This window comes from Myotis nattereri (assembly GCF_964212035.1).
Source record: "Myotis nattereri genome assembly, chromosome: 3".
NCBI classification, from domain to species: Eukaryota; Metazoa; Chordata; class Mammalia; order Chiroptera; family Vespertilionidae; genus Myotis; species Myotis nattereri.
In genome coordinates, this window is record NC_138077.1 from 42,328,035 (window position 1) to 42,355,831 (window position 27,797).

The window sequence follows — 27,797 nt, forward strand, 5'->3', positions numbered from 1 at the left end:
CTCCTGCACGTTGGACCGAGCCCGCAACCCAGGCATGTGCCCTGAGCGGGAATTGAACCCAGAACCCTTTGGTCCGCAGGCTGACACTCTACCCACTGAGCCAAACTGGCTAGGGCAAAGGTCTCCTGAATTTCTGACACCTGGCCTCGGTGCACACTGCAGAGCGATCACACCAATAACACTAATGAAACAGCACTGGTTACCCAGAGCTGCATTCCAAGCACTTGCTTGGATGGTATCCAGGGTGTTGCACCTCAGAGAGAAGTGCAGTACAGCCCAGCCCTCACAGTAGGGTTCCTCTTCCAAACCACTGCCTGTCTTAGCTTGGATTCACAGCCAAGGGACACAGGGCTCCCCTGGCCAGGCTATGGCGTAGGAGGCTCCAGGAGAGGAGCATACTGTGAACACCAGTGGAGCAGCTGCCCTGTGTGACCTCCATGGACCAGGAATTAGCCACCTAGATTTGGTGACTGAAATATTTAGTCCTGCCCAGCTGGTGTGGTCAGTGGTTGAGCATCAACCTATGAACCAGGAGGTCACGGTTTGATTCCCAGTCAAGGCCTATGCCCAGGTTGCAGGCTCAATCCCCAATGGGGGGGTTTGCAGGAAGCAGCCGATGGATTCTCATTATGATGTTTCTCTCCCCCCCGCTTTCCCTTCCTCTCTGAAATCAATAAAAATATTTTTTTAAAAAACTCCTCTGTAAATCTACTCAAGAAAAACTTAAATTCTCAAATTGCATTTCCTAGAAATAACTCTCAATCATGAGGGCAAGTTAGTTCCACAAAAGTGTAGCTACTATGATGACCACTGTCTGGTACTTCAGTAAAATGCTTACATTCAAAGAATGTACCTTTTCCAATGTAAGAGGCAATTAGGCTCAGGCTCTAGTCTGAATTTATCCGAGATACTTCCTTTAAGTCTCATTAAGTTTCAATGTTAACCAAGAAAGCAAAAGCCTAAAAATAGCTTTTTGTGTATGCCACTAACTGCCAGGAAACATTAACTCTCTTGGGAAACTTTATAAAATAATGCAGCTGTTGTTTCAGACCGTGTCAGAGAGAAGATACTCTTAACTTTTACCTATTAGTCAACCCGGGAAAGGGGCAGGTAGGTAAGGGTAAATGCTTAGCAGAGATGTGAGAAGGCCAATGTGCAAAAACCTGGGAGCCATTCCAGATTCCCCTCCAAGTTTCCATCAGGTCTTCCCCTGTGCGCCCAGCTGGGTTCACAGCTCAACCTACATCAGATATAACAGGCTCCCAGGGCAACACTGCTGCTCTTCAGAAGAGACACACACCCTCTGTTTACAAACTAGAGTATAAACCTTTATGTCACAACATCGTCAGAGTTCACTTTCTAGTGAGACATGTACTGAGGACACAGTTTAGAATTCTGGGAAAGCAGAAGCCGGTGTCTTCCAGGCAGGAGCAAAGACGTGGTCACTCCAGGGCCGATGCGTTCCTGGGGCTTCCCGGCAGCAAGGACCAGATGCACCAGGGTCGTCCAACCCGTTTTACTTAGAGCCACCTCCTTTTTTGGGGCCATTAGTCCTCATTTCATGCCAAATTTTCACTAGAGGCTCCCTGTTCTTCCAAATGAGTTCATGACCGTAAGTAATATACCATCTGGGAAAAAGAAAAACAAAGCAGGCCCACATTCAAACAGTATGACATACACATGCTAAGCACCATGATGACATTTACAAAATTAATGCCGCCGTCATTTACTATCTAGCTTATTAAAGTAGCTGATTAACTTATGTGATATATAGCCATGATTTACCTTTAATATTTGGAGTACATAAAGGGTCGAAGTAGGATGGGACCACATGGGACTGAACTGGGAAGTGTAAGTACTTCACACACACTACTCTGGATTCACCACAGCCCTGCAAGTTAAGCATCACGTCTCCTGTTACAGACACGAGGAGGCCAAGTCTGAGAGAAGGTAATCTACCCAAGGTGCTAACAGCTTCTAAGTGGCCCATCTAGGACTCACCACCAGGTCAGACCAATTCTAATCCTGGTAAGGAAATTGAGAAATAGAGCTGACTTACTAGTGATGGCTAGTTTAAATGTTTCGCCATTTTCCACCTGGCTAAGCAAAGGGTCGTTTGCTGATCCAAATTCTACCCATCTTTTAAAGTACAATTCTAATCCCCATTCTCCTGTTAAAAAACTGCCCAAAAGCAGCCTGAACTAAGGAAGATGAAACACTGACAGATTTAGTGACTTCACTAGCTCAGGTTGCACAACTAGGAATCACCAGAACTGAGACCAGAACCCAGACCTGATTCTGAAACCTGTGCTCTAACCACTGCCCACCTAGGAGCACAGAGTGCGGGACCAATGAGAAGGGCCTGCTTTTGAGAAGCTGACAGGTCCAGGTACTGCAAGACCAGGTGCTCAACCTCATGGCAGCGCAAGTTGCAAGTGTGACTCAGGGGCATCTACCTCTCCTGGGCTGGGGGAGGCTGGGAGGGTTCCTGGAGGAGGTGGGATTGATTTGAAATGGCTGTTAATGACATTGTTTATTACTGAAACCTTTACTTTTGTCCTGGTTTCCCCAGATTTCTTGTCCCCTGAGGGAAAGACCAGATTTTGTTGATTTTTGCATCTCTCTGACACCTGACTGAAAAAAATGCACTATTTGCTTTACATGTGTATCAGAATAGCAGTTTAAGGTTTTAACATTTTAAATGTTCTGAGTATTTATTTTTATTATAAGTGGTTGACTTTGTACCTAAATTTTAATATTCAATAAAAATAATTAAAATCTGATCATAAAGTCACCATTACCATTTTGAAAAATTAAGAAAACCAGTAAACTCACAGAAAGAAATTTATAAAAACATGCAGCCCTGGGCCAGTGTGGCTCAGTTGGTAAGGTGTCACCCAGTATACTGAGAAGCTGCCGTGCCCTGCTTGTGGGCTCAATCCCCGGTAGGGGGCATGCAGGAGGCAGCCAATTGATTTTTTTGCTCTCACATCAGTATTTCTCTCTCTCCCTCTCACACTACAAAAATCAATTAAAAATATTTTAAAAGTATGCAAATTAATAGTCATGTAACAAGATTTTGGGTTTAGAGTCAAATTCTGTGGTAAACTTAGAATAAGAAAAAAAGTATCACTTTAAGATTCAAATGCAATTGTAAAACTCTTGCAAGAAATGACTCATTTGTCAGAAACTCTCCATTAATACCATGTTCTTCCCAAACATTTTTAACCTCCTTATTTCAAGCAGTCAAATATGTTAATCCTACCGGTACACCTTTCTGATTATAATGTAAGTTCAAATGTAAATTGGTTATTTCGCTAAATTTAAATTAGGAAAACACTACAGAACAACCAATTTCTGGGTGTATTTTTTTTTACAGACTCAGTCTGGTGTGCAGTCTGACACTCTCGCTCTGCAATGACTCTGTGACCTGGAACGAGTACTCTTCTTTAAGGTAAAAAGGACACCTCACAGGATTTTCAGAGTATTACACACATCAGTCCGTAGCTCAGGCAACCGCACATATTCACTCTGTCAGCTATTATTATTGCAGCAGCACAAGGTGAAGACCATAAAATTTGGGGAGGGACATAACGTCAAGGAAATGTGCAGGAGGATGCTAATGGAACCTTTACTATTAGCAAGGACTTCTATATCTGAAGATGTTCTGGATATGATGAGACAGAGTAAATACAAGAAGTTGAAATTAGAAACAGCAAAGAAAATGAATTCCTCTGCCTTTCAGATCCTGGACTTAAAATGTATTTGATCCAATTATTTTCAGAATGGAAAAAAGTCACCTAATTATAGTTGAGAAGAATAAAACCTGCTGGGGATAAGATCCTTTAAGTACACATGGAAGGATTCAGATAAATTTAGAGTTCATAAAACAGAACGCTTTTTCATAAGTCTTCGTTTCTCATGCTGTAATATCAGGTCAGTGTCTACTATTTATAATGTGCTGATGTTAAAGCTAGAACTCACATATGCTATTCTTTAATCATCACTAAAAATTAAAAATGGCATTTAATTCTACCGCCTACTGGGCAAAACTGCTCCACTGAGAATAGATTCTTCTTTTCTAAAAAAAATTTAAAAACTTCAGTTTTCCCATTGTCATGAAACAAAGTAAAAACCAAGTAACAGCAAAAGGCAACATTTATACAAGAAAAGACAGGCCATCAGGGGATCCAGCACATCAGACGGACGATAACTCTGCGAAGGGGACTCTCCTGGTCAGAGGGCTCCAGGAGTCCTGGGGAAGTTCTGTGACAAAGACGCCATATACAGAACGTCCACTGTCTGAAGCACACGTGAAGGACCTTGTGACCACAATGCAATTATACTCACGTATGACAGGGCGGAAGGGCTCTGGAACTGAGTTCTGCTGGGCTACTTAAGAGCAGTTTGACATTTCTCATTTAAGGGCAAGAATTCAGTCAATATAAAAATACCACCACTGCCCTGACCGGTTTGGCTCAGTGGATAGAGCGTCGGCCTGCAGACTGAAGGGTCCCAGGTCTGATTCCGGTCAAGGGCATGTATCTTGGTTGCAGGCACATCCCCAGTAGGAGTTGTGCAGGAGGCAGCTGATCGATGTTTCTCTCTCATCGATGTTTCTAACTCTCTCTCTTTCTCCCTTCCTCTCTCTTAAAAAAAAGGACACCTCTTAAAAAAAAATACCACCACTGTCCCCACACCTCACTTCATGAAAATACTGCTCCAAGTGATGGTCCATATCTTCCTGTAGCAACTGAGCTCATTCATAGAGGTAATGATAGTGTAACGTGAGGCAGTAGCTCAGTGCCTGCCATGTAACAGATGCTCAGAAGTGGTCACCACTGGCCTGTCACACAGTGTGCACGCACGCACATGCTCACTGCAGGCAAAGCACAGCCCTGCCCACTCGGTGTCTGCCTAGCACCTGTGCGATGGAGGTCAGGGTGGGGTCTGGGCAGGGGAGAGGAGGTCTGAGAGTTGGGAAAGGAGATGATAGCCCAGACTGGGGGCTGGGGAGCAGTCTCCAAAAGAGGCTGGGAATCATGACACGTGAGGAGTGGGGGTGGCCTGAGGTTAAGGGTAGGGTAAAGGCACAGCCGGTCTCTCTCTACAAGTGACTGAGGCAGGGGCAGGGCTGATATTCTCATGTCCCACCTCACATGTGAAACTGGGCAAGGCCAAAGCAAACCATGTGGAGGATTCCTCGCCCTCCCAACCCCACCTGCCCCGCCTTACTGTCTTCTTTAAGAGGAAAATGACCTGAAAAAGCCACGTAGCAATCAATTACACTCAAAACTTACATTCCAAAGAGAGCTCCCCCAAGATGTGCTGCATGATCAAAAAATTTCCATCCCAGGATCATTCCAGCTGTATCCATGGCAATAATGGCTTTTAGGGCCTGCAAGCCAGCAAAAAAAGAACATAACTGGTACAACTCTGCTTCCTTCAGCACTGACATTTCTAATTTAAGGGCAAGAATTCAGTCAATATAAAAACACCACCACCATCCCCACACCTCACTTCATGAAAATACTCACAGTCCCGGCGGTGAACGTGAACATCGGCAGAAAGATAATGGCGAGCCTCCCCTCTGGGATCTTAGTGCAGACAGCTGCCAGGACCGTCATGATGGCGCCCGACTGCAAATGGACACACTGGTGAAACAAACGCTCAGCAGGCAGCTGCTTGGTGACCTCAACATCTCTAAAGCAGAAGTACTTTCCAGAAAGCTAACAAGCCACAAGTTTCTAGGTGAGCACAAAGCTTAAAAGTTTCAGTTACTGCTTAGTAGGTTGCAACATTGTCCCATATACCAAAAGGTTGCGGGTTCAAGCAGGGTCAGGGTGAGTGGGAGGCAACTAACTGATGTTTCTCTCTCACACTGATGTTTCCGTTCTCTCTCTCTTTCTCTATCTCTCTTTCTCCCCCCGCCGCCCCCCCCCCCCGCCCCCTCCGCTAAAAAAAAAATCAATAAAATAGCCCTGGCCGGTTTGGCTCCGTGGATGGAGCACTGGCCTACGGACTGAAGGGTTCCAGGTTCAATTCCAGTCAAGGGCACATGCCTGGGTTGCATGCAGGAGGCAGCCAATCAGTGATTCTCTCATCATTGATGTTTCTATCTCTCTCTCCCTCTCCCTTCCTCTCTGAAATCAATAAAAATATATTTAAAAAAAAAATGAAACATATCCTCGGGTGAAGATTAAAAAAAAAGTATTCAGTTACTACTGTACAAAATATTGGGCAAAGGGGTTAAAAAATGGGCAAAGAATCTGAACAGACATTTTCTCAAAGACATACAAATGACCAACAGGTACACAAAAGGTGCTCAACATCACAAATCATCAAAATCAAAACCAGGCATCACCTCACATCTGTTAGAATGCCGTTCATAGAAAGGACACGAAATAACGGGTGTTGGCAAGAATGTGGAGAAAAGGGAACCCCGTGCACTGCTGATGGGAATGTAAACTGGTGCGGCCAATTTACTTAACTGAGCGTAATACTCTCTAGGCCTGTGGTTCTCAATCTTCTTAAGGCCGCGACCCTTTAATACAGTTCCTCATGTTGTGGTGACCCCCAACCATAAAATTATTTTCGTTGCTACTTCATAACTGTAATTTTGCTACTGTTATGAATCGTAATGTAAATATCTGATATGCAGGATGTATTTTCATTGTTACAAATTGAACATAATTAAAACATAGTGATTAATCATCACAAAGACAATATGTAATTATATATGTGTTTTCCGATGGTTTTAGGCGACCCCTGTGAAAGGGTCGTTCAACCCCCAAAGGGGTCGCGACCCACAGGTTGAGAATCGCTGCTCTAGGTCCATCCATGTTGATGTAAATGGCAAGATTTCATTGTTTCTAATGGTTAATACTCCATTGTGTGTATGTGTGTGTGTGTGTGTGTGTGTGTGTGTGTGTGTGTAAGCTACATCTTTATTCATTCATCTCTTGATGGCCACCTAGGTTGATTTCCTGTCTTGTTGGCTACTCTTGATATGTACTCTATTCCAGTAAGCATATATAAATGACCAATAGTTAAAATTTATAGCCTCAAATTTACAAGGCTTTAGAAATGTATAAATTCTAAATTAGATATAGGTTAGTTAACAGTTAACAGAAATAACTGTTTCAATGCTAATTTCCTGGCTTTGATAACTGTGTGGTCCTTCTGTAGTTAACAGTAGGGTGAAGGGCATACAGGAACTCTCTGTACTAATTTTGCCACTTTTTGTAACTCTAAAATTATTTGAAAATGAAGTTAAAAACTTCTGTAAACTTTTAATTTTATCTGTAAAATTAAAATATTTTAAGTTAGAAATACTTACTGCTCCAAGTGATGGTCCATATCTTCCTGTAGCAACTTTACACACATAACTGACAAAATTGGAAATAACACCTGAGAAATAAGCACATTTCAGTCATTTTAGTGAGGTATCACAATGGTTCCCATTTCTGATCTCCATGCACAGAGACGAACAGTGTGGGGACCCAGCTGGGTCATAGGAGGTGCAGGCATGTCTCACTCAGGTATTTTACAGGGAAAGAAAAGCCAGACCGGAGGTAGCTCAGCTGGATAGAGCATTGTTCTGACATGCCAAGATTTTGGGTTTGATCTCGTCAGGGCACATACAAAATCACCAATAAATGCATAAATAAGTGGAACAAATCAATGTTTCTCCCTCTCCCCCTAAAATCAATAAAAGAAATAAAGAAAAAATTAAAAGTTCTCTAAAACAAAAAAAGAAAAGCCAGACCGACAGCACAACTTTCTGAGTAACAGTCATTTACGTGACCTCTCAGTTACCTTTTTCCTCGTCTATATCGTGAAGAAAAGAGACTGATTCCAAACTCACCAACTGTCTGGGAATCCTCTGGGCTGCATTCCAAACACTAAATCAGAACCCTGCAGGGGGACTGGGAGTCCTTATTTACCTAGCTCACCCACTGATTCTGCTGCAGACTTAGATAGATGGTCCTTTACAGATGCCTTTGCCTCCAACATCACCTGAGCTGAGTGTGGCTCATTTATAAAAACAACTTCCTACAGAGCAGGTATTAATGGCACTTAAAAGGCTTTTTGACCTACAATACAACTAATGCTTGGGGGGAAACTACACCCTTATCTTACCCAGAGAAACCACTCAAGCTTCTAGTTCTGAGGGACTAGATGAACACGAGTATTTGATAATTAAGTACTCATTCTGGGCCTTGTGGTAGATGCTTCTATTTTTTTTTTTTTAACTTTATTTATTTATTTATTTAAAAATATATTTTATTGATTTTTTACAGAGAGGAAGGGAGAGAGATAAAGAGTTAGAAACATCGATGAGAGAGAAACATTGATCAGCTGCCTCCTGCACACTCCCCACTGGAGATGTGCCCGCAACCAAGGTACATGCCCTTGACCAGAATCGAACCTGGGATCTTTCAGTCTGCAGGCAGACGCTCTATCCACTGAGCCAAACCGGTCACGGCAGATGCTTCTATTTAATCTTTCTACATATCATTATCCTCAGAGAGGTATATAGTCTTTTCTGTAACATCACACAGCTGGTGGCAGAAAAAGTATCTAAACCTAGGTCTTCCATTTCTAAGCTCACTACAGAATAACTACCAGATATCCTGCTTTAAATGGAGGGATTTAAAAGATGAATTTTATACTTTATGGCTTTAATTAAGTACATTTTACAAAGAGAGATAAACAAAATTTAACGAATCAATTCAAGTTAGCAACATCAGGAACCTGGAATCCTGCACTACCACTTCCTGGCTGAAATAAGGAAATGATGCTACCTCCTGGACCACAACCAAAGTGGGTTCCTGCTAACACGTACGCTTGCAAGAATAAACTCATTCCTGACAATCTTACAGGAGAGCCCTGGAAAAAGCGTTCTGGAAGCTGAACACACTGTGGGAAATGCGCTTAAGGTTACTGAATAAAGATTCAGATGACTGCGACAGCCGGGAAGTCTAGGAACTATTTATCTGTAAAATAAAGAGACCAAGCCCAGCCGGAGTAGCTCAGTGGTTGAGCATCAACCTATGAACCAGGAGGTCCCAGTCATGGCACATGCTTGAGTTGTGGGCTCGATCCCCAGTGTGGGGCATGCAGGAGGCAGCCAATCAATGATTCTCTCTCATCATTGATGTTTCTCTCTCTCTTTTCCTCTCTGAAATCAATAAAAATATTTTTTAAATAAAATAAACCAAGACCGCCGAAACCGGTTTGGTTCAGTGGATAGAGCGTCGGCTTGCGGACTGAAGGGTCCCGGGTTCGATTCTGGCCAAGGGCATGTACCTGGGTTGAGGGCACATCCCCAGTAGGAGATGTGCAGGAGGCAGCTGATCGATGTTTCTCTCTCATCGATGTTTCTGGCTCTCTATCTCTCTCCCTTCCTCTCTGTAAAAAATCAATGGAATATATTTTAAATAAATAAATAAATAAAAATAAACCAAGACCTAGTGACATAAAAAGGACATGTTTAAGTTCAACACGAAACTTTACTGTTTAACTGACTAATTTAAAACTAAGCAGTAGCTAAATAATTCACAGTAAGAGAAAATCTGCAAAAGTGAAGCAACAGCCCCACCAGTCTGTGGTTGTCTTCTGTGCGTACAACCTGAGAAACAAATGCATACTGAGCACTTCCTGTGCGTAGAACATGGCTCTAGTCATTTCCTTTGTCCCTTCTCCACATGGGTGATGAGTGCACTCTGAAAAGCCCAGGAATAAAGCTTGTTACCTGCAGATAAGTACACTGCCATGAACTGCTCCTGGCCCAGGATGTTCACGATGCTGGAGGAGAAGCTCCACAACACATACATATTTGCTGCCATGTGAAACAAGGAGAAATGACTGAATGTGGACAGCAACATTGGAGAACAAAGGACCCCTAGGAGAGAAGAACAACATAGACTGGTAATCGTGAAACATACCACTAGTAAAAATAGTCTATTTTAGATTTTTTCATTATTGTTGTGAAATCAAACATGGGAAACAAAAACAGAGCCAGTTAAAGATTAAATAAGCGCTGGCCAGTCTGGCTCAGTGGATGGAGCGTCAGCCCAAGGACTGAAGGGTCCCAGGTTTGATTCTGATCACCCCCAGCCCTGGTCAGGGCCGTGTGGGAGGCAACCAATCGATGTGTTTCTCTTACATCAATGTTTCTCTCTCTCTCTCTCTCTTTCTCTCTCTCTCTCCTTTCCCCTGACCCCCTCCCCCCCTCCACTATCTCTAAAAAAAAAATCAATGGAAAAATATTCTCAGGTGAGGATTAACAAAAAGGTTAAATAAACTACCCTGGCTGGTGTGATTCAGTTGGTCGAGCATCGTCCCATTCACCAAAAGGTAACTAGTTTGATTCCCAGTCAGGGCACATGCCCGGGGTGCGGGCTCAATCCCTGGTAAGGGGTGTGAAGGAGGCAGCTGATCAATGTTCTGCTCTCATATTGATATATCTCTTTCTCCCTCTCCCTTCCTCTCTCGGAAAATCAATTAAAATAGGAGAGAAAGAAACATCAATGATAGATTGGCTGCCTCCTGCATGACCCTACTGGGGATCGAGTCCACTACCTGGGCCTTGACCTGGAATTGAATCATGACCTCCTGGTTCGAAGATGATGCTCAACCACTGAGCCACACGGGCTGAGCTAAATCTCTTTTCTACTTTTTTTTTTTTTCAAAAGGCTCTGGAGAGCCTTTTTAAAAATATATATATATATTTTATTGATTTTTTACAGAGAGGAAGGGAGAGGGATAGAGAGTTAGAAACATCGATGAGAGAGAAACATCAATAAGCTGCCTCCTGCACACCCCCCACTGGGATGTCCCCACAACCAAGGTACATGCCTTGACCGGAATCGAACCTGGGACCCTTCAGTCCGCAGGCCAACGCTCCCTCCACTGAGCCAAACCGGTTAGGTCTTTTCTACTTATTAAGCAACCAGTAACAATTCTCAGTTCAATGAAAGTAACTTGTCACTATGGTGAAAGTTGGTTAGAAGAAAGAATTAGTAAATAACAGTCTTCTCAAAGAGTAGTAAACAATGGTGATTCTCATCACTGATGTTTCTATCTCTCACTCCCTCTCCTTCCTCTCTGAAATCAATAAAAATATACTTAAAAATGTACAAGAGTAAACTTGTAGTGATCGTGAATTTAAGTTACTAAGTAATATTTAGATATCTATTACATGCAAGGCACATTGTGGGTACCCAGGACATAGCAGTAAGAAAGTGGGGGTCCCTGTTCTTGAAGAGCTTATAGGCTATCCTCTGATTTTGCTTATAACTGTTAATAAGAACTCATCCTTTTTATAACATTCAGTTAACATAAAGCGTATTTCTTTCATATTACCTCTACCTCAAAATAAAATTACACAAGTCAGACTTACTTGAGGCTGGATTGGATGTGAAATATCTGATCATTCCCCGCTGTAGAGAAGGTACTCTCCATAAACAGAATACAAAGACATTTGCAGCTATGATACCTACAAAATAAATATTTATAACTTAGGATAGTTAAAAATAAAAGCAAAGAAAGTCAGACTAGAAGTCCACCTGAATAAGATTTTCTACCACAACTATATAGCAGTATTACACACTTGGGGAGAAAAAGTGAGCTAAGGATTTTAAGTATCAAAACTGTCACGTGTTGGTAAAGTCAGAGAATTCCTGAAAAATCGCAAATGCTCTAGGAGCTAACTTCTCTCACTCAGATCCATAGTTTACTTCGTCACAACAGTCTACTCTCCTAAATCAATAATTAGATCTATAATTACTTTTTAGTAATGGCCAACCCATAAACAGAAATAATGTACAGACTAGGTCCTTCGGCCAAAGGAGAAAAACTATGTAACATCACTTCTTTTTCTACAGAGAATGGTACACTCCTTAAACTTAGGGATAGCTTATGAAACATCTATATATTATCTATGTAGATGAAGATCCACATGTTTGAGAAAAATACATTGGCTAAGAGTTCAGGAATAATGTGGAAGATTTATGCAGTTGCTTTTAAAAATGTTTACATTTGGGAGTTGGGTCATTTTCGTATTTCGGCAAGAACTGATGTTACCCGAACTACCACTCAACTGAGTTGGTTGATTTAATGACAGAATTAACAATTTAGTCACAAAATTATTAGAGGCTGGATTGGATGTGAAAACTACAAACTTTGCCTGGCTGGATGGCTCAGTGGTTGAGAATCAACCTATGAACCAGGAAGTCATTCAGGGCACATGCCCAGGTTGCAGGCTTGATCCTTAGTGTGGGGCATGCAGGAGGCAGCCAATCAATGATTCTCTCTTACCATTGATGTGTCTCTCTCTGTCTCCCTCTCCCTTCCTCTAGAAAATCAATAAAAATATATTTTTTAAAAAACTACAAACTTTAAAACTACATTAATTTTATGTACCACAGCTCTGTGCACATAGTAAGCACTCATCTAATTGAATTTAAAAAATTGAAACATTTATTCATTCCTCAGTCTCTTTAGGCAACAGGCAACTAGCCCTTTCAACATCTACAATCATAATTAGGACTGCTTCCGACATTCTGGTAAGAGGATTTTTTAGAAAATATTCATGTTCAGGCCCTGCCGGCTGCTACATCTTGGGGTTGCCGCTGGCTTCCCTATGTGCTCACTCTATGAAGCTCTCAGCTACTCCCTGGCTTTCCTAGTCTCTCCAGGGTTTGCTCTCCTACTTAGAGTTAGGTAGGTACAGAAGGAAACTTCCACTTTCATAGATTCTAAGATGATTCCCATTTAACATCTGCAATCAGGATGCATCTTACCATTGGTGGAATCTCACAGGTGAACTGGAAGCATTTTTCCTTTCTCCAAAGTACATTAAATGGTGTTTACTGGTATTGCATCTAACTGACTTGATTCCATCAATTTTATCAGATTCTTATTAGTGGGGATGTGACAGCTGTTATACCATTTTTGGTAACTAACTGGAACTCTTTCAAAGATGGTGAGAGGGACAGTATTTATGAAAGGATAAGAAAAAGGACTCATAGCAAGGTAAGTATGAGCACTGTGTATGTGCATCTCCTAACGAGGCGCCTGGAACTCCAGGCAAGGCGGGTGAGCAGAAGGGCAGAACCTCCTCAGATGGGAGGAAAGACCTCAGGGGGCTAGCCTAAAGGAAGTGAGCAGTGATTACTGTGGTACCTGGGGTTCTTTAGTTTCTTTGGGGTGAGGTAAATACCTTGCCTTCCCAGAGAACTCTCTTAGGTCTAGGTTGTTGTACACAGTGACTGGGATATCTCAGGGTAAAGAAGACCAAGAATAGTTTTGCCTAGGTTTCCAACGATCAGAAAGATGAAATCAGTCAGAGCTTTGAAATTGCTCCAATTGTGATTCAATGCAAAGAGAGCAAGATAGGGCCCCTGAACCTGCCTGCCAAGGTGAAAATGGCCACAACTATTCTGCCTACTCTGCCGGTTCCACAAGCTCCTTCAGGTTCCTTCCAGAAACCAGTGACAGCACACACGTCTGGAAATCACAAGCACCACAACACTGTAGGGAAGTAGAGAGCGTCTCTGGCTGTAGAGACTACAATTGGGGAAAAGACTTGAAAAAGGGAAAAATAACCACATATATCAAGGTCAACAGTAGTCAAAGAATTAACATTGCCAAGTTTTCAACCCAAATATAAGAAACCTTTCTGGTAAATTATGACAGAACTGGAGGCCTGGTGCATTGCATTTGTGCACTGCGCGGGGGGGGGGGGGGGGGAGGGCGTCCCTTAGCTTGGCCTGCATCCTTTCACAGTCCTGGAGCCCTTGGGGGATGTCTGACTGATGGCTTAGGCCCTCCCTCTGTCTATGCCGCAGTTGGACATTCTTAGTGCTGCCGCAGAGGCAGGCCGCTACGCTTGCCATCCTGGCTTGTGGTTGAGCAGCATTTCCCCTGTGGGAGCACACTGACCACCAGGGGGCAGCTCCTGCATTGAGCATCTGCCCCTTGGTGGTCAGTGCATGTCATAGAGACCAGTCATTCCGCAGTTCGGTCGATTTGCGTATTACCCTTTTATTATACAGGATTTGGCCCTGGAACACACTGTAGTCCAAACTCCTCACACTTCATAGACCAGGGATCTATGGTTAGACATCCCACCAATGAACTACCTAACAAACATACCCAAATCATGTATATGAACCACTATTATTCATTATAAACACACTAACAAATTAAAAAGAAATGAGAAAAGTAGCAGGTATTTTCTTCCTTGCATATCCCATTTTGAAGGCCAATTATAGCTGAGGAAACTGTGGCGCTAAGGGGTATAAGCTTTCACAGAGCCAAATTTAGTAGCCAAGCCAGAATTTCTAATCCAGAGCTCTTTCTAGTAGAGACATGGGTAGCCAAGAGGATTTCGTCTGACCTTGGTCACTCTAAAACTTTGGACACCAGACAAAGGTCTCCTTACCAGGGAAAAAGCATAGACTGTTCCCAGCAGCAGGTGAACAGAAAAAGGTGTGGTAATCCCTGGCCTATGAAGCAGCGCAAAGGTATGGGTGAAGGAGTCCAGTAGAACTGACTGTGCTAATTACACTTTAACCTGAGCAAGAGGTCTAACCTCTCAGCCTCAGTTTCCTCTTTTGTAAAATGGGGGTAATAAAATCTACCTTACAGAATTGAGTGACGACTAAATGAAAAAGTATGATTGAATATAGCAGTCACACAGTGACAGCCCAATAAATCAGCGGTCGCTAACCTTTCAGACCTCATGGACCACCAGTTGGCAACTGCTGCAATAAATGAAACATATAGTAGAAAGGAAATGGCCTTTACAGGTCTGAATCCTAGGTATGTCACTTAATAGCTTTGTGGCCTGTAGCATTTCACCCACTTCACTTCAGTTTCCTCATTTATAAAATGAGGATAATACTCCTACACCTCATGAAGGTTGTAGTGAAGCTTAAATAAGATAGTACATGTACCTAGTATGCAAACGCTCAAAGAAGTAGTTTCTTCCAGAAGAAGAAAGAACATAGGAACATAGTTAAAAATAAAATGGCAATAAATGAGTACCTATCAATAATCACTTTAAATATAAATGGCCTAAAAGCTCCAATCAAAAGACAGGAATTGCTAAAGGTTTCTACTTATATCTCCATTTAGAAGGAGTGTTACCTACCTCCACTTGACTCAGTAACTTCATGGATAAGCTCAGAGCTACTGATTTGCGAAGGTTTCTGCTGCCTCAGTGCCTACCTTTACCAAAAGTGATGGGTTGGCCCTTCTGGTTTGGCTCAGTGGATAGAGCATTGGCCTGTGGACTGAAGGGTCCCAGGTTCAATTCTGGTCAAGGGCACATGCCCGAGTTGTGGGTTTAAACCCCAGTAGGGGGTGTGCAGGAGGCAGCCAATCAATGATTCTCTCTCATCACTGATGTTTCTCTCTCTCTCCCTCTCCCTTCATCTCTGAAATCAATAAAAACATATTTTTTAAAAAGTGATGCACTGCGCCCTGACCAGTTTGGCTCAGTGGATAGAGGGTTGGCCTGCGGACTGAAGGGTCCCAGGTTCGATTCCAGTCAAGGGCATGTACCTTGGTTGCAGGCATATCCCCAGTGGGGGGTGTGCAAGAGGCAGCTAATCGATGTTTCTCTCTCATCGATGTTTCTGGCTCTCTATCCCTCTCCCTTCCTCTTTGTAAAAAATCAATAAAATATACTTTTTAAAAAAGTGATGCACTGATTACATCAGCGAGAATAATGAAGTAAAGAAATCTCTCCTTCATAAAAAGTTTAAAAATTGGCAAAAATTGTCAGAATTTACTTTTTCAGAACTCTGCAAACTAGCCAAAGACTTGCAACAGCCCAGTATTTAAGAAAAATGGTAGAATCCTGCTAAGAACAGTGAGCTTGAGGCATTTTAACTTGCCTAGTCCCATCCCCCACTTTCTAGCTATAAGTTATCCTTGAAAACAATCCACTCTCCTAGTGCAGCCTGGCAACCAACAGGTAACAGAGTGGACCTAGAACTCTTTCAAAGCCTCATTCCTAAACAATTGTTATCATCTGACCTATCTGATAATAGTTCTCTGGAAGACCCCATCCACTTGCAAGGCAATCGTCAATATTTGACCTGCCTGGGAGATCAAGTACAAAACCCCTTTTCCAAGAGGGCGTTTGTCAAATACAATTACAGGCAAATGTTTTAAGTTTGAGGCTGCCTCAGGTGAGAATAATATTTAGGGCAAACAAGAGATTAAACAAAGCCACAATCTCTTCCTATTCCGTGTAACACTCAGAGAACATCTATAAATCCAAGGAAAGAGAGTGGCACAAGTGAATCTGTCACCCCATAGATCTATCCTCAATTAAAACCAGGGCTGCCGAAACCGGTTTGGCTCAGTGGATAGAGCGTTGGCCTGCGGACTGAAAGGTCCCAGGTTCGATTCCGGTCAAGGGCATGTACCTGGGTTGCGGGCACATCCCCAGTAAGAGATGTGCAGGAGGCAGCTGATCGATGTTTCTCTCTCATCGATGTTTCTAACTCTCTATCTCTCTCCCTTCCTCTCTGTAAAAAATCAGTAAAATATATTTAAAAAAAAAAAAAAAGAGTTCCTACTTTAAAAAAAAAAAATAATAAAACCAGGGCTGAGCTAACCTCCCTTAGGACCAGAATAAGGAAAGCAATCAGGAGAGCTAAGCAAGTTAACAACTGGCACCTCTGAAAAGAGACAAGACGTAACTAAAGCACTAGTTTGTTAACCATGAGAATCTTAGTATGTAGTTAATTTATTATTAAGCTTTACTACCAAATGTTGTAAAATTAGAATCACTACTACCAGAATAATTACTTCACACAAGAGAAGCTTGAGGTCACACTGAACCTTTCTTCAGCCTTTAAAAGTCACTTAGCCCGCCCAGAGCTCCTCTGTTCCAGGCAGCCAGAACCGAGGGGTAGAGTAGCCCTTGGCGGCCCAGGGGGTGGGTGGCCTTGCCCGTCCTGGTGCCGCGCAAGGCACAGACAAAAAAAAAAAAAAAGTCACTTAGATAATCTGACAAAAAGGATTTAAGATCATTAGAAAGATCATTCACATTTATGTGGTTCGAAGCACTTTACACTCAATGTTTGTCTCTCTACTGCTATGTTCTTCATGTCAAATAACTAGATTTGACTAAAGAAAAAGCAGGCTAGGCAAAAGAATTCGGATTTTTAATTCTATACCGACTTCTTTGAATAAATTATTTATTGACATGAGAAAGGTTTTAAATTCTGATCCCAGGTTTCCTCAAAATTAAATGGCATAAAATCTTCATCATCTTCAAAGAATACAAGGTATCAACTAATTTTAAGATACTTTGAAAATATCAAAGATATCAAAACTTTGCTATCCTAAGGGAGTTAATTTTGGATACTTTCAGAAAACAAAGCACACCCACAAAAAAACAAAACAAAAACCCAAACCCATTAATTCCATTGGGAACAGATGTGCTATTACAGCTATCTTGAAGTCATTTTTATTAAGACCTCACTGACCAATCAGTCTACTTTACGACGATGACATATCTTTAAAAATCTCAACCCTCTGACTCAAGATCCCACTCAACATTCATTCACTTAACAGATTTTAACTGAGTGCCTTTACTGTGTGCAAGTTATGTGCTAGGTGCTATAACCAAATGAAAAATCTCATTGATGTCCTCAAGGATGTTACATGTAAATTATGTAAGGCAGGTTCTGTTATAACTTACTAAAAGGCGCAATGAGTTCAGAAAAAATATGCACTTCCTGTAGGAAGCAATGTCTGAACCATAAGCTTGAAGACTAGATCAGGTACCAATGAGGACACAGAAAAACTGAAAGTTAAACACCTTTTCTCCATTTAGGTACAGAAAATTTAAGAGTATCATTTGGTCTAGTCATATTTGAGAAAAAGCAATATTTTGCTATTTCCCTAGTCCAGTGGTCGGCAAACTCATTAGTCAACAGAGCCAAATATCAACAGTACAACGACTGAAATTTCTTTTGAGAGCCAAATTTTTTAAACTTAAACTATACAGGTAGGTACATTGTTATTAACTTAATTAGGGTACTCCTAAGGCTTAGGTAGAGCCACACTCAAGGGGCCAAAGAGCCGCATGTGGCTGTGAGCCATGGTTTGCCGACCACGGCCCTAGGAAGTTATTTTTTTCCTATGTGCACAATTGTTCAAGAACTTTCAAATCTCGCCCTGGCCAAGTAGCTCAGTTGGTTAGAGCATTGACCCAGTGCACCAAGTTTGCAGGTTCGATCCCAGTCAGGGCACGTCAAGAATCAACCAATGGCCCTAGCTCAGCTGTGGGCAAACTACGGCCCGCGGGCCGGATCCGGCCCGTCTGAAATGAATAAAACTAAAAAAAAAAAAAAAAAAAAAAAAAAAAGACCGTACCCTTTTATGTAATGATGTTTACTTTGAATTTATATTAGTTCACACAAACACCCCATCCATGCTTTTGGTCCAGCCCTCCGGTTCAGTTTAAGAACCCATTGTGGCCCTCGAGTCAAAAAGTTTGCCCACCCCTGTCCTAGCTGGTTTGGCTCAGTGGATAGAGCGTCAGCCTGTGGACTGAAGGGTCCCGGGTTCGATTCCGGCCAAGGGCACATGCCTGGGTTACAGGCTCAATCCCTAGTGGGGGGCGTGCAGGAGGCAGCCAATCAGTGATGTTTCTCTCATCATTGATGTTTCTATTTCTCTCTCCCTCTTCCTTCCTCTCTAAAATCAATAAAATATATTTTTAAAAAAATCAACCAATGAATGCATAAATAAGTGGAACAACAAATGGGTGTTTTTCTCTCTCTTCCTACCCCTCTCTCTAAAAATCAATAAATGTAATTTTTTTTAAAAAGGACTTTCAAATCCATTTCCCCAAATTTCTCAAATAACTAGGTTCATATAATAGGTCTCAAATAACAAATGTTATCCTGAAGAGTCAGATTTGTCTTTCTATAAAAATTTACAAAGAATAAAAATTATCATGATGATATGCATGACATGCTTACATTTAAAGAGGATTTTGTAAACAGCATGACACAGTAAAGAGAAAATCGCTTTAGAATCAGACAGACCCAGGTTTTGAACCTTGGTTCTACTACTTACTAGCAGTGTCGAAAGTTCCTTCTCTGAAAGCCAGTTTCCTTATCTGTAAAAAGGGAAATAACTAACCTGTAAGCAGCCTTGTGAGGAAGGGAAAGTGTATAAAGAATTCTGCATAAAGAAAGTACTTAATCAATGTCCCCTTTTGTTTTTTTAATAGCGGAAGTAATAATTATTCATAGCCTATTTCACAAGCTAGGATTCTACAACAAAGATAGATCAAAATTAAAAATAATTGACCCAGAGCATCATGTACACCTTTATGCCACACTATTGCTTACACTGTGATATTAGCCTAAAGGTACAGAGACTCCCTATGTCTTCTAAACCATTGGTGAGCATGGTACAAAAGCCATTGACTGTGACATACTGTACCTTTTGGTTTGATTTCTCTTTCCTTGAATGGCTAAAACGTGTAAGCTAACACAAACCTGTCACAGTCCGCTGGCCATCACTTAGGTTATTCCACCACTTGTTAATCTAAAACAGAAGGAAAAATGCACATCACCATATGGTAAATGCTTTCAGGGTAGGCAAATGAAAAGCTAGAAAGAAAATGCTTTGTGCATGTGAAAATCACTGGTGAACAACAAACATAATACATGTGATAGAGTGGAAAGCACAAGTGCTTTATAGGAGACGGTCTATCCTCTACCCAGAGCCACTGATTAGCTCTGTGATCTCCTAGTAGATTACTTCTAAACCTCAGTTTCCTGATTATAAAATAGAGATAGTAAGAGATATGTAATAGCATGCTTGTGAGAAGTAACAACAAAGTAAAGCACTTACCACCCTATCAGATATAGGTAAGTATCAGTACGTGATTATTCACCAAGGTCCAATCTAGTTTTAAAATTCTGATAATATTTTCTACTAAAATTACCTTTTTTAGGTATAATAATAATACCGAGGTTTAAAAAAAGAGAAACAGAGAATCCTAGTCTTTCAGGGACACCCACTGACATTTTTAAGGATGAAATATGCTAGGATTTGTTTTATAGTAATCAGTGCTGGGGAGGGAAGAGAAAGAAAGGGGACTAGATGAACACAAAGCTGCCTGGCCAGTGTGGCTCAGTGGTTGAGCATTGACCCATGAACCAGGGGGTCAGGGCTCAATCTTCCTGGTCAGGATACATGCCAGGGTTTTGGGCTCGATCCCCAGTAGGGGGCGTGCAGGATGATGATTTTTCTCATCATTGATGTTTCTATCTCTCTCTCCCTCTACCCTCCTCTCTGAAATCAATAAAAACATTTAAAAAAGAAAAAAAAAGAAAAACAAAGTTGGCCATGTGTCAATTATCACTGAAGCGGAATAATAAGAGTGCACTGTACTATTCTCTTTACTTCTTTTATCTGTTTAAAGTTTTTCATGATTAAAGTTTTTAAATAAAAAATATGCGAATTATGAAATTGAACCAGGCTTTATACGAATACAAATATACAAGGTTTTCTAAAATAAAATGTTATAGATCAATATGTACATGGATCCATCCTGTGAACCAGGAGGTTGCAGTTCAATTCCTGATCAGGGCACATGCCTGGGTTGCCGGCTCAATCCCCAGTGTGGGGTGTAGGACGCGGCCGATCAATGATTCCCTCTCATCATTGATGTTTCTCTCTCCCTCTCCCTTCCTCTCTGAAATCAGTTAAAATATTTTTTAAAAAACCAACAAAGCCCTGATCGGTTTGGCTCAGTGGATAGAGCGTCGGCCTGCGGACTGAAAGGTCCCAAGTTTGATTCCGGTCAAGGGCATGTGCCTTGGTTGCGGGCACATCCCCAGTAGGAGGTATGCAGGAGGCAGCTGATCAATGATTCTCTCTCATCATCGATGTTTCTAACTCTCTATCTCTCTCCCTTCCTCTCTGTAAAAAATCAATAAAATATATTTAAAAAAAACAAACCAACAAAAATCTATAATGCAGACGTGTTGGAAACCTGTAACTTTCTAAGGGATCTGGGATTATGGAATAAATTAGTTTTACTATTTCTCAAACAAATTGTACTGGATAAAAATCACTAACTGCCCGGCCAGCATGGCTCAGTGGTTGCGTATCAATTTATGAACCAGGAGGTCACGGTTCGCTTCCCAAATAGGGCATATGCCCAGGTTTTGGGTTTGATCCCCAGGGTGGGGCATGGAAGAGGCAGCCGATCAATGATTCTCTCTCATCATTGATGTTTCTCTCTCCCTTCCTCTCTAAAATCAATAAAAAAATACATTTTAAAAAATCACGGCTGTATTGTAGTTTTCACCTATATATACTCTATCCATTGTTCTGCTGACATAAAGCCTCTCTGAAACAGGTAGGACTCATGCTTCTTGTATGTGTCTATAGGGAAGCAAAGTGAAAGGAATCCTTCTCTCTACTTGGAGGAACCTTTCTTAGGAAAAGAGAACCCAAGGCTGCCCTCTCAGACTCTTGCTGGCCAGGATTAAATTCCTAGGAAGGAGAAAACTGAAGAGGACATTGACCATCTCTCCAAATTGGAGGGGCAATTGCCGGGAGCCGGTCCATGCTTGCTGTTTCAAGGGACCTGGCATATATGGCATACTGTTCTTAATATGTTTGCTCACCTTCTAGGCACTATGTGTTTTAACCAAGGTCTCTGAGAAAGGTTGTTTCCCCAGGTAGGGATTTTCCCCTGAAGTTAGGGAGGGGATAAAACCTCTTAACTAAGTGCCAGGCGGGTAATTAATCACTTTAACTATGAACAATCATGCTTAAGCTACATAATCTTTACTCCCTGGAATGGAGATAAGAACCGCCCTAACCTTTGTAATAGAGATTGATAGGATTGAATCAACTGGTATAAATACAGATGTAACAAGACAGCAAGAGACAGAAGAGAGACAGAACCTAGGCACAGAACCTACACAGAACGTTCTCTAGAGACAGAAGAACTTCGCTGGAGAGAACATGGCAAAAGATCCTGGACAGAAACTGGCCTCAGAACCTAGAGACAGAACCTAGCGAGAGAACATGGCAAAAGATCCTGGACTGAACCTGACTACAGAAATTGGCAAGAGAACCTGACTAGAACCTGGTGACTGAACCTGGCTTGAGAACCTGGAGAACCTGGCTGGAGATCCGAACCAGAACTTCGCTGGAGATCCAGACCAGAACTTGGCTGGAGATCCTGGCTAGAGATCCTGGCTAGGCTGCTGATCAACTGAACGCTGCCTCCGTGTCATTCATTCTTCGCCAACTCCGTCCACGCCTTTGGGGACCCCTGGATCTGCTGGGGTTGGAACCCGGCAGGCAATGTGTCATAAAAAATGAAGGTGCTTAAAAACGACATGGGCCTGGATCCGCATAATAGCTTATGGCCTCAGTGCTCAATAAATATTGTCAAGTGAAATAAAATATATGTTTTATCTAAAAGGCAGTATTTTTTAAAAAGTCAATTAAGAGGAAAGAGGGCCAGGTGTGTGTGTGTATGGGTGTGTGTGTGTGTGTAAGAGATCAACCGAAGGACTTGTATGCATGCATATAAGCATAACCAATGGACACAAGACACTGGGAAGTAGGGGAGCGCGGGGGAAGGTCAAGGGGGAAAAAAATATGTACTACTCTTTGTAATACTTTAAGCAATAAAACAAAATTTAAAAAAAAAAAGAGGAAAGAAGGCCATCAACTTGCATATGAAGTAATGAAAGCTCTAAAGCTATGTAGTATTTGTACCTTCTTGCATCCATCGCAACAATGGATATTTACCAGAGGCATATAAACATCATGTCACTGAGAAGTTTTCTAAAATATACATAGTATCTCTACCCCCAAGGCATAAATATAGAATCAAAATAGCCCAGGAAGGCGATGCAAGTAAAACTGGCCCTTAAACTTTAGTAGGCCTGGGAGTGGCCCTCAAAACATTAACAACTATCCCTAGTGATTCTTTTTTTTTTTTTTAGAGTAAGGATTGTTTAAAAAATATATTTTTTTATTGATTTCAGAGAGGAAGGGAAAGGGAGAGAGAGATAGAAACATCAATGAGAGAGAATCATTGATTGGCTGACTCCTGCATGCCTCCTTATGGGGATCAAACCCACAACCTGGGCATGTGCCCTTGACCAGAATCAAACCCAGGACCCTTCAGTCGCAGGCTGATGCTCTATTCACTGAGCCAAGCCAGCTAGGGCTCCCTAGTGATTCTTGATACACATGGGTAGAGGGACAAGCCGCCAGGAACACTGTCAAGTACAACAGTGCCAGATAGACAAAATATTAATACATACTTGTACATACTTGACTCCAAAGAATATTAAGTGTATTGATTTCACATATGCTGATTTAATGTTGTCATTAACTAAAAACACTTCATAAATAACTACACTTCAAGAATTGTGATCAATAGAACAAAGAAAGCAATGTTTATCTTTACCTCCTTTCTGAAGTCTCCTTCCTTTTGTGGTCTTATGCTATCCAACCAATCAGCTTTTATACCATCAAAATAACTCTGGACCCTGGATTTCAGTGATTCATATTGCCAAATAGCAGCTGATCCAAATGCAAAGCCTGTAAACTATAAAAAATAGATTACAAAATAAACTTAAAAGAGAAATAAACCTATACATACTTCCAAGAACAATACTTCATTTTCATGGCTTTATACAAGCCAACAGAAGGGACATCTGACACAGTGAAACCTATTAGGTGAAAATAACACTTGTTTCCCATTTTCATGGTACCCTCAGGCCTATTAGCAGCTAGAAATTTTTTTTTTTTAAATATATTTTATTGATTTTTTACAGAGAGGAAGGGAGAGAGATAGAGAGTTAGAAACATCGATGAGAGAGAAACATCGATCAGCCGCCTCCTGCACATCTCCTACTGGGGATGTGCCCGCAACCCAGGTACATGCCCTTGACCGGAATCGAACCTGGGACCTTTCAGTCCGCAGGCCGACGCTCTATCCACTGAGCCAAACCGGTTTCAGCAGCAGCTAGAAATTTTTTAAGAAAATTCAAAATATTAACTTAATATCACTTGAAATGTTATACCAAATAAGAGGCCCATAAGTTTCTTCTTCAGGGCTTACATAAGTGAACCAGATTCTAACAGCAATTATTAAATTCATGCTCTCCTGTAATTATTTATGACCCGAAGATACCCAGATCCTTTTGACCCCTCCCCTCCAGTTGTCTTTAAGGAATCCAAATAGGACAAATGGTACTTTAACACTGCACCTGCAGCAAAGTATGTAACTCCTAGTAATATGAGCTCTTACCCCAACAGTGAAAAAAAAAGGCTTTACAAGAGTCCTTATGGGATAGGGAGAAGGGTAAAAGACTGTTTCTTCTACAGGAGGAACCAAAGCACTTCTCTTGTATGCTTCACCACTTGTTCCTGTGTCTGATTTTCGTTCAACCTTCCTGGGTGCTTTTCGGAATCCACATTTTTGCTGAATAAAAAAATTAAACCTATAGAGGAAAATAACAGATTAGAAACAGAACTGCATCTTGCAAACATCAAAACCTCTATGAACCTCCCCACTTGGCCTGCATCATCACCACCTCAATTTATTCACACGCAATAGCCCAAAAGAAGCCAAAACTCCCCCCAGGTAGGATTTAAAGTCGAATCATTGAGCTGTGGAGGGAACTTGTTTGGGCTGTTACTGAGTATCAATCAACAAAATAATTGTATCCATCCTCCACACAGAGTTTGCAGTCCTGTAAAAAGCGGAAGAACTCCAGGGGAGTAGGGGGATAGGGAGATGGAGAAAAAGATGAGGAGGATTAAGATGCAAAACTGCCAGTTATAAAATTAATCACAGAAATGTAATGTACAACATAGGGAATATAGTCAATAATATTGTAATAACTACGTATGGTGACAGATGGTTGGTTGACTTATTGTGGTGATTACTTTGAAAAGTATATAAATGTCTAATCAATACATTGTATATCTGAAAATAATACATACTGCATGTCAACTGTAATTTAAAATAAATGTTTAAAAAAGAGAAAGCAAAAATATAGGGAAATGGAGCGAAAATACATTTTAAAAAAGCTGAGCCCTGGCTGCTGTGGCTGAGTTGGCTGGGCATCGGCCCATGAACCAAGAGGTGGGCTCCATCCCCAGGAGAGGGGCGTGTGTGCAGGAAGCAGCCAATCAATGTTCTGCTCTCACATGGATGTTTCTCTCTAAAAATCAATAAAAACATGTTTTCTTAAAATATATATTTAAGAAAAAATATTTTTATTGATTTCTGAGAGAAAGGGAGAGGGAAAGAGAGAAACATCAATGATGAGAGCAATTCCTTGATCAGCTACCTCCTACAAGCCCCATACTGGGGCTCAAACCTGCAACCTGGGCATGAACCCAACCGGAATCGAACCTGGAAACAGGCTAACGCTCTATCCACTGAGCCAAACCAGCTAGGGCAAAACAAAAAAAATTTTTTTTAAAAAGCTGGAGGACTCCAAGCTGTCAACTTGAATTAGCACAGAATGGCTTTGTTATTTGTTTGCAGTTTGGTCAATTTCCAGAACATTTATTTAAATCTTTATTGTTGAAAGTATTATATATGTCCCCTTTTTTCCCCCATTGACCCCTTTTAGCCCGCCCTCCCTCTCCCCACAACTCCCAGGGTTCCAGAACATTTAATGTAAGTATAGCCCTTGAAGTCACTCCAAATTCAAATGAACGATTTCCTTTTATGAATACTGATCATTATAAATTGATGGATTTTCCCCATCTCCCTCCCTTCTATTTATTTCACTACCAGTTTTGGGGACACCCATCAAATGTTTTATAAAGGGTTTTTTAAAAATATATTTTTATTGATTTCAGAGAAGGGAGAGGGTGAGAGAGATAGAAGCATCAACAATGAGAGAAAACCATTGATCAGCTGCCTTCTGCATGCCCCCTACCAGGTCCTAAATTAGTCTAATGCAAAAGCAACAAATACTGATAAACCACACTCTTTACACAGCTTCTACTTGGACAGACTCGAGTAATTTTCTTTCCAAATCATCTGGAATCTAAGTATTCCACCATCTCAGTTCTTCAACAGAAAAGCCTCTCCTAGGACTACGCTAGAGGCAAAACGATGCTCTCCTCTGATTCCATCCTCCCTCACTTCTCTAAACGCTGAATAAGGTAATCTGTAGAACACAGGCTTGAAAAAGACAGAAAGAAAATCAAATCTCGGTACTACCATCCTGCCAGCTACCTAAGTGCTTCACCTAAAAAATGAGTCCACCCCAGTCTGAGCGGCTCAGGTGCTTGGAGCATTGTCCCCTGCACGATAAGGTCATGGGTTCGATCCTGGCCAATGGGAGTGCATATGGAAGGCAACTGATCAATGTTTCTCTCTCTCTCAAATCAATAAAAACATATCCTTGAGTGAGGATTAAAGAAAAAGAGTCCAGAAATGGGTGAAAAGGTGAAGGGGTATAAGAGGTACAAACTTCCAATTACAAAACAAATAAATTACGAGGATAAACACAATACAGGACAGGGAATATAATCAATCTATATATATATAAAAGCCTAAGCAACCATTAAGACCTAATGACCGGAACAATGGGAATGACCAGTAGACCAGTTGCTATGATGTGCACTGACCACCAGGGGGCAGACGCTTAACGCAGGAGCTGCCTCCTGGTGGTTAGTGCGCTCCCACAGCCAAGCAACCTCCCCATCCAGCAGGCCCCAGCGGGCAGCCAGTCAGGCCTGATCAGGACTGGGGAGACAGCCCCAGCAGGCTCTGATCGCAGGCCAGGCCTAGGAACCCCACCCCCGCACGAATTTCGTGCACCAGGCCTCTAGTATCTTATTAACTTTGTATGGTTACTAGGCATATTGGAGACTCGCTCTTGGACACTTGAAAATATTATATTGTGTGTCAACTATACTTTTTTTTTGAAAGAATGCTTGACGATTAAAAAGATCAAAATCTAAAAAAGGGAGGGCGGGGCATGTGTCCAATGCCTTCCTCGCGGGATCATGAGGCTGGCACGCCCGCAGCCCTGAGATTACTTCCCCTCCCGCCCTCCCCACGGAAAAGGGGCGGCACGGCTCGCGGAGCTGGACCGGCGGACACTGCGCACCCGGCCCGGGGCAGGGTGTCGGCGAGAAGCGAGCACTGGGCGGCCGCGAGAGAAGGGGGAGGGATGGAAGACGGGGCCGGGAAGAGAGGGGATGAGCCGGAGCAGCAAGCGAGCCCCGCGCGGCCGGAGCTACGGGCCCAGAGGCGAGACGCCCAGCGGCGGTCTTTACCTGCGTCCGAGCAGCCGCGGCCGGGCCAGGGCCGCGGGGAGCTCCTCGCAGCTGCGGGCGGCCCCCGGCGCGGCCCACGCCTGACCGCAGCACCAGCCTCTCTGCGCCCAGCCTCGCCACGCCATCTTCCCAACCTCTGCCCCACCATGGCCCGACCTTACCAACCCCTGCCCGGAACCACTTCCGGGGCGGAGGGGGGGGGGAACCATAGAGAGCCGCGGAACAGCCTAGAGCGCCCCCGCGCGGCTGAGCGGAGGCTGGACCATCCCGAGGAACCAGGGACCGCCCGCTGGCCGCTCTCCCCGCCGCCGCTGAGCCCCGACCTGGGCGGGGCGTGAGAGAGTGGGCCACCCTCCACCGCCTTTGCAGGTGAAGCCCAGGGGAAAAAGAGGAGGGAAAACTAGCATTTACTGAGTAATGCCGTGTGCCAGGCACTTTCCCTAGTTGACTGTATT

The 27,797-nt window shown here is 42.4% G+C and overlaps 1 protein-coding gene across 4 annotated transcripts; it reads right to left on the reverse strand.

Moving 5' to 3' along the window:
* Positions 1-1,315: 1,315 nt before the first annotated feature.
* Positions 1,316-27,498, reverse strand: PARL (presenilin associated rhomboid like). 4 transcript variants are annotated; one of them, XM_081086383.1, is made up of 11 exons: positions 27,343-27,495; positions 24,344-24,536; positions 23,498-23,638; positions 19,545-19,593; positions 19,117-19,159; positions 11,408-11,503; positions 9,758-9,907; positions 7,340-7,410; positions 5,538-5,639; positions 5,301-5,398; positions 1,316-1,628 (listed from the first exon to the last, which is right to left on the reverse strand). In XM_081086383.1, exons 6-11 carry the CDS (start codon positions 11,439-11,441, stop codon positions 1,517-1,519), a joined length of 567 nt encoding a protein of 188 aa, XP_080942509.1. In that variant the 5' UTR covers positions 11,442-11,503; positions 19,117-19,159; positions 19,545-19,593; positions 23,498-23,638; positions 24,344-24,536; positions 27,343-27,495; the 3' UTR covers positions 1,316-1,516. The 4 variants fall into 4 exon arrangements, with proteins under 4 accessions (XP_080942509.1, XP_080942510.1, XP_080942507.1 ...); XM_081086384.1 differs by having other exon boundaries at positions 19,489-19,593; positions 27,343-27,473; XM_081086381.1 differs by lacking the exon at positions 19,117-19,159 and having other exon boundaries at positions 27,343-27,498.
* Positions 27,499-27,797: the final 299 nt, after the last annotated feature.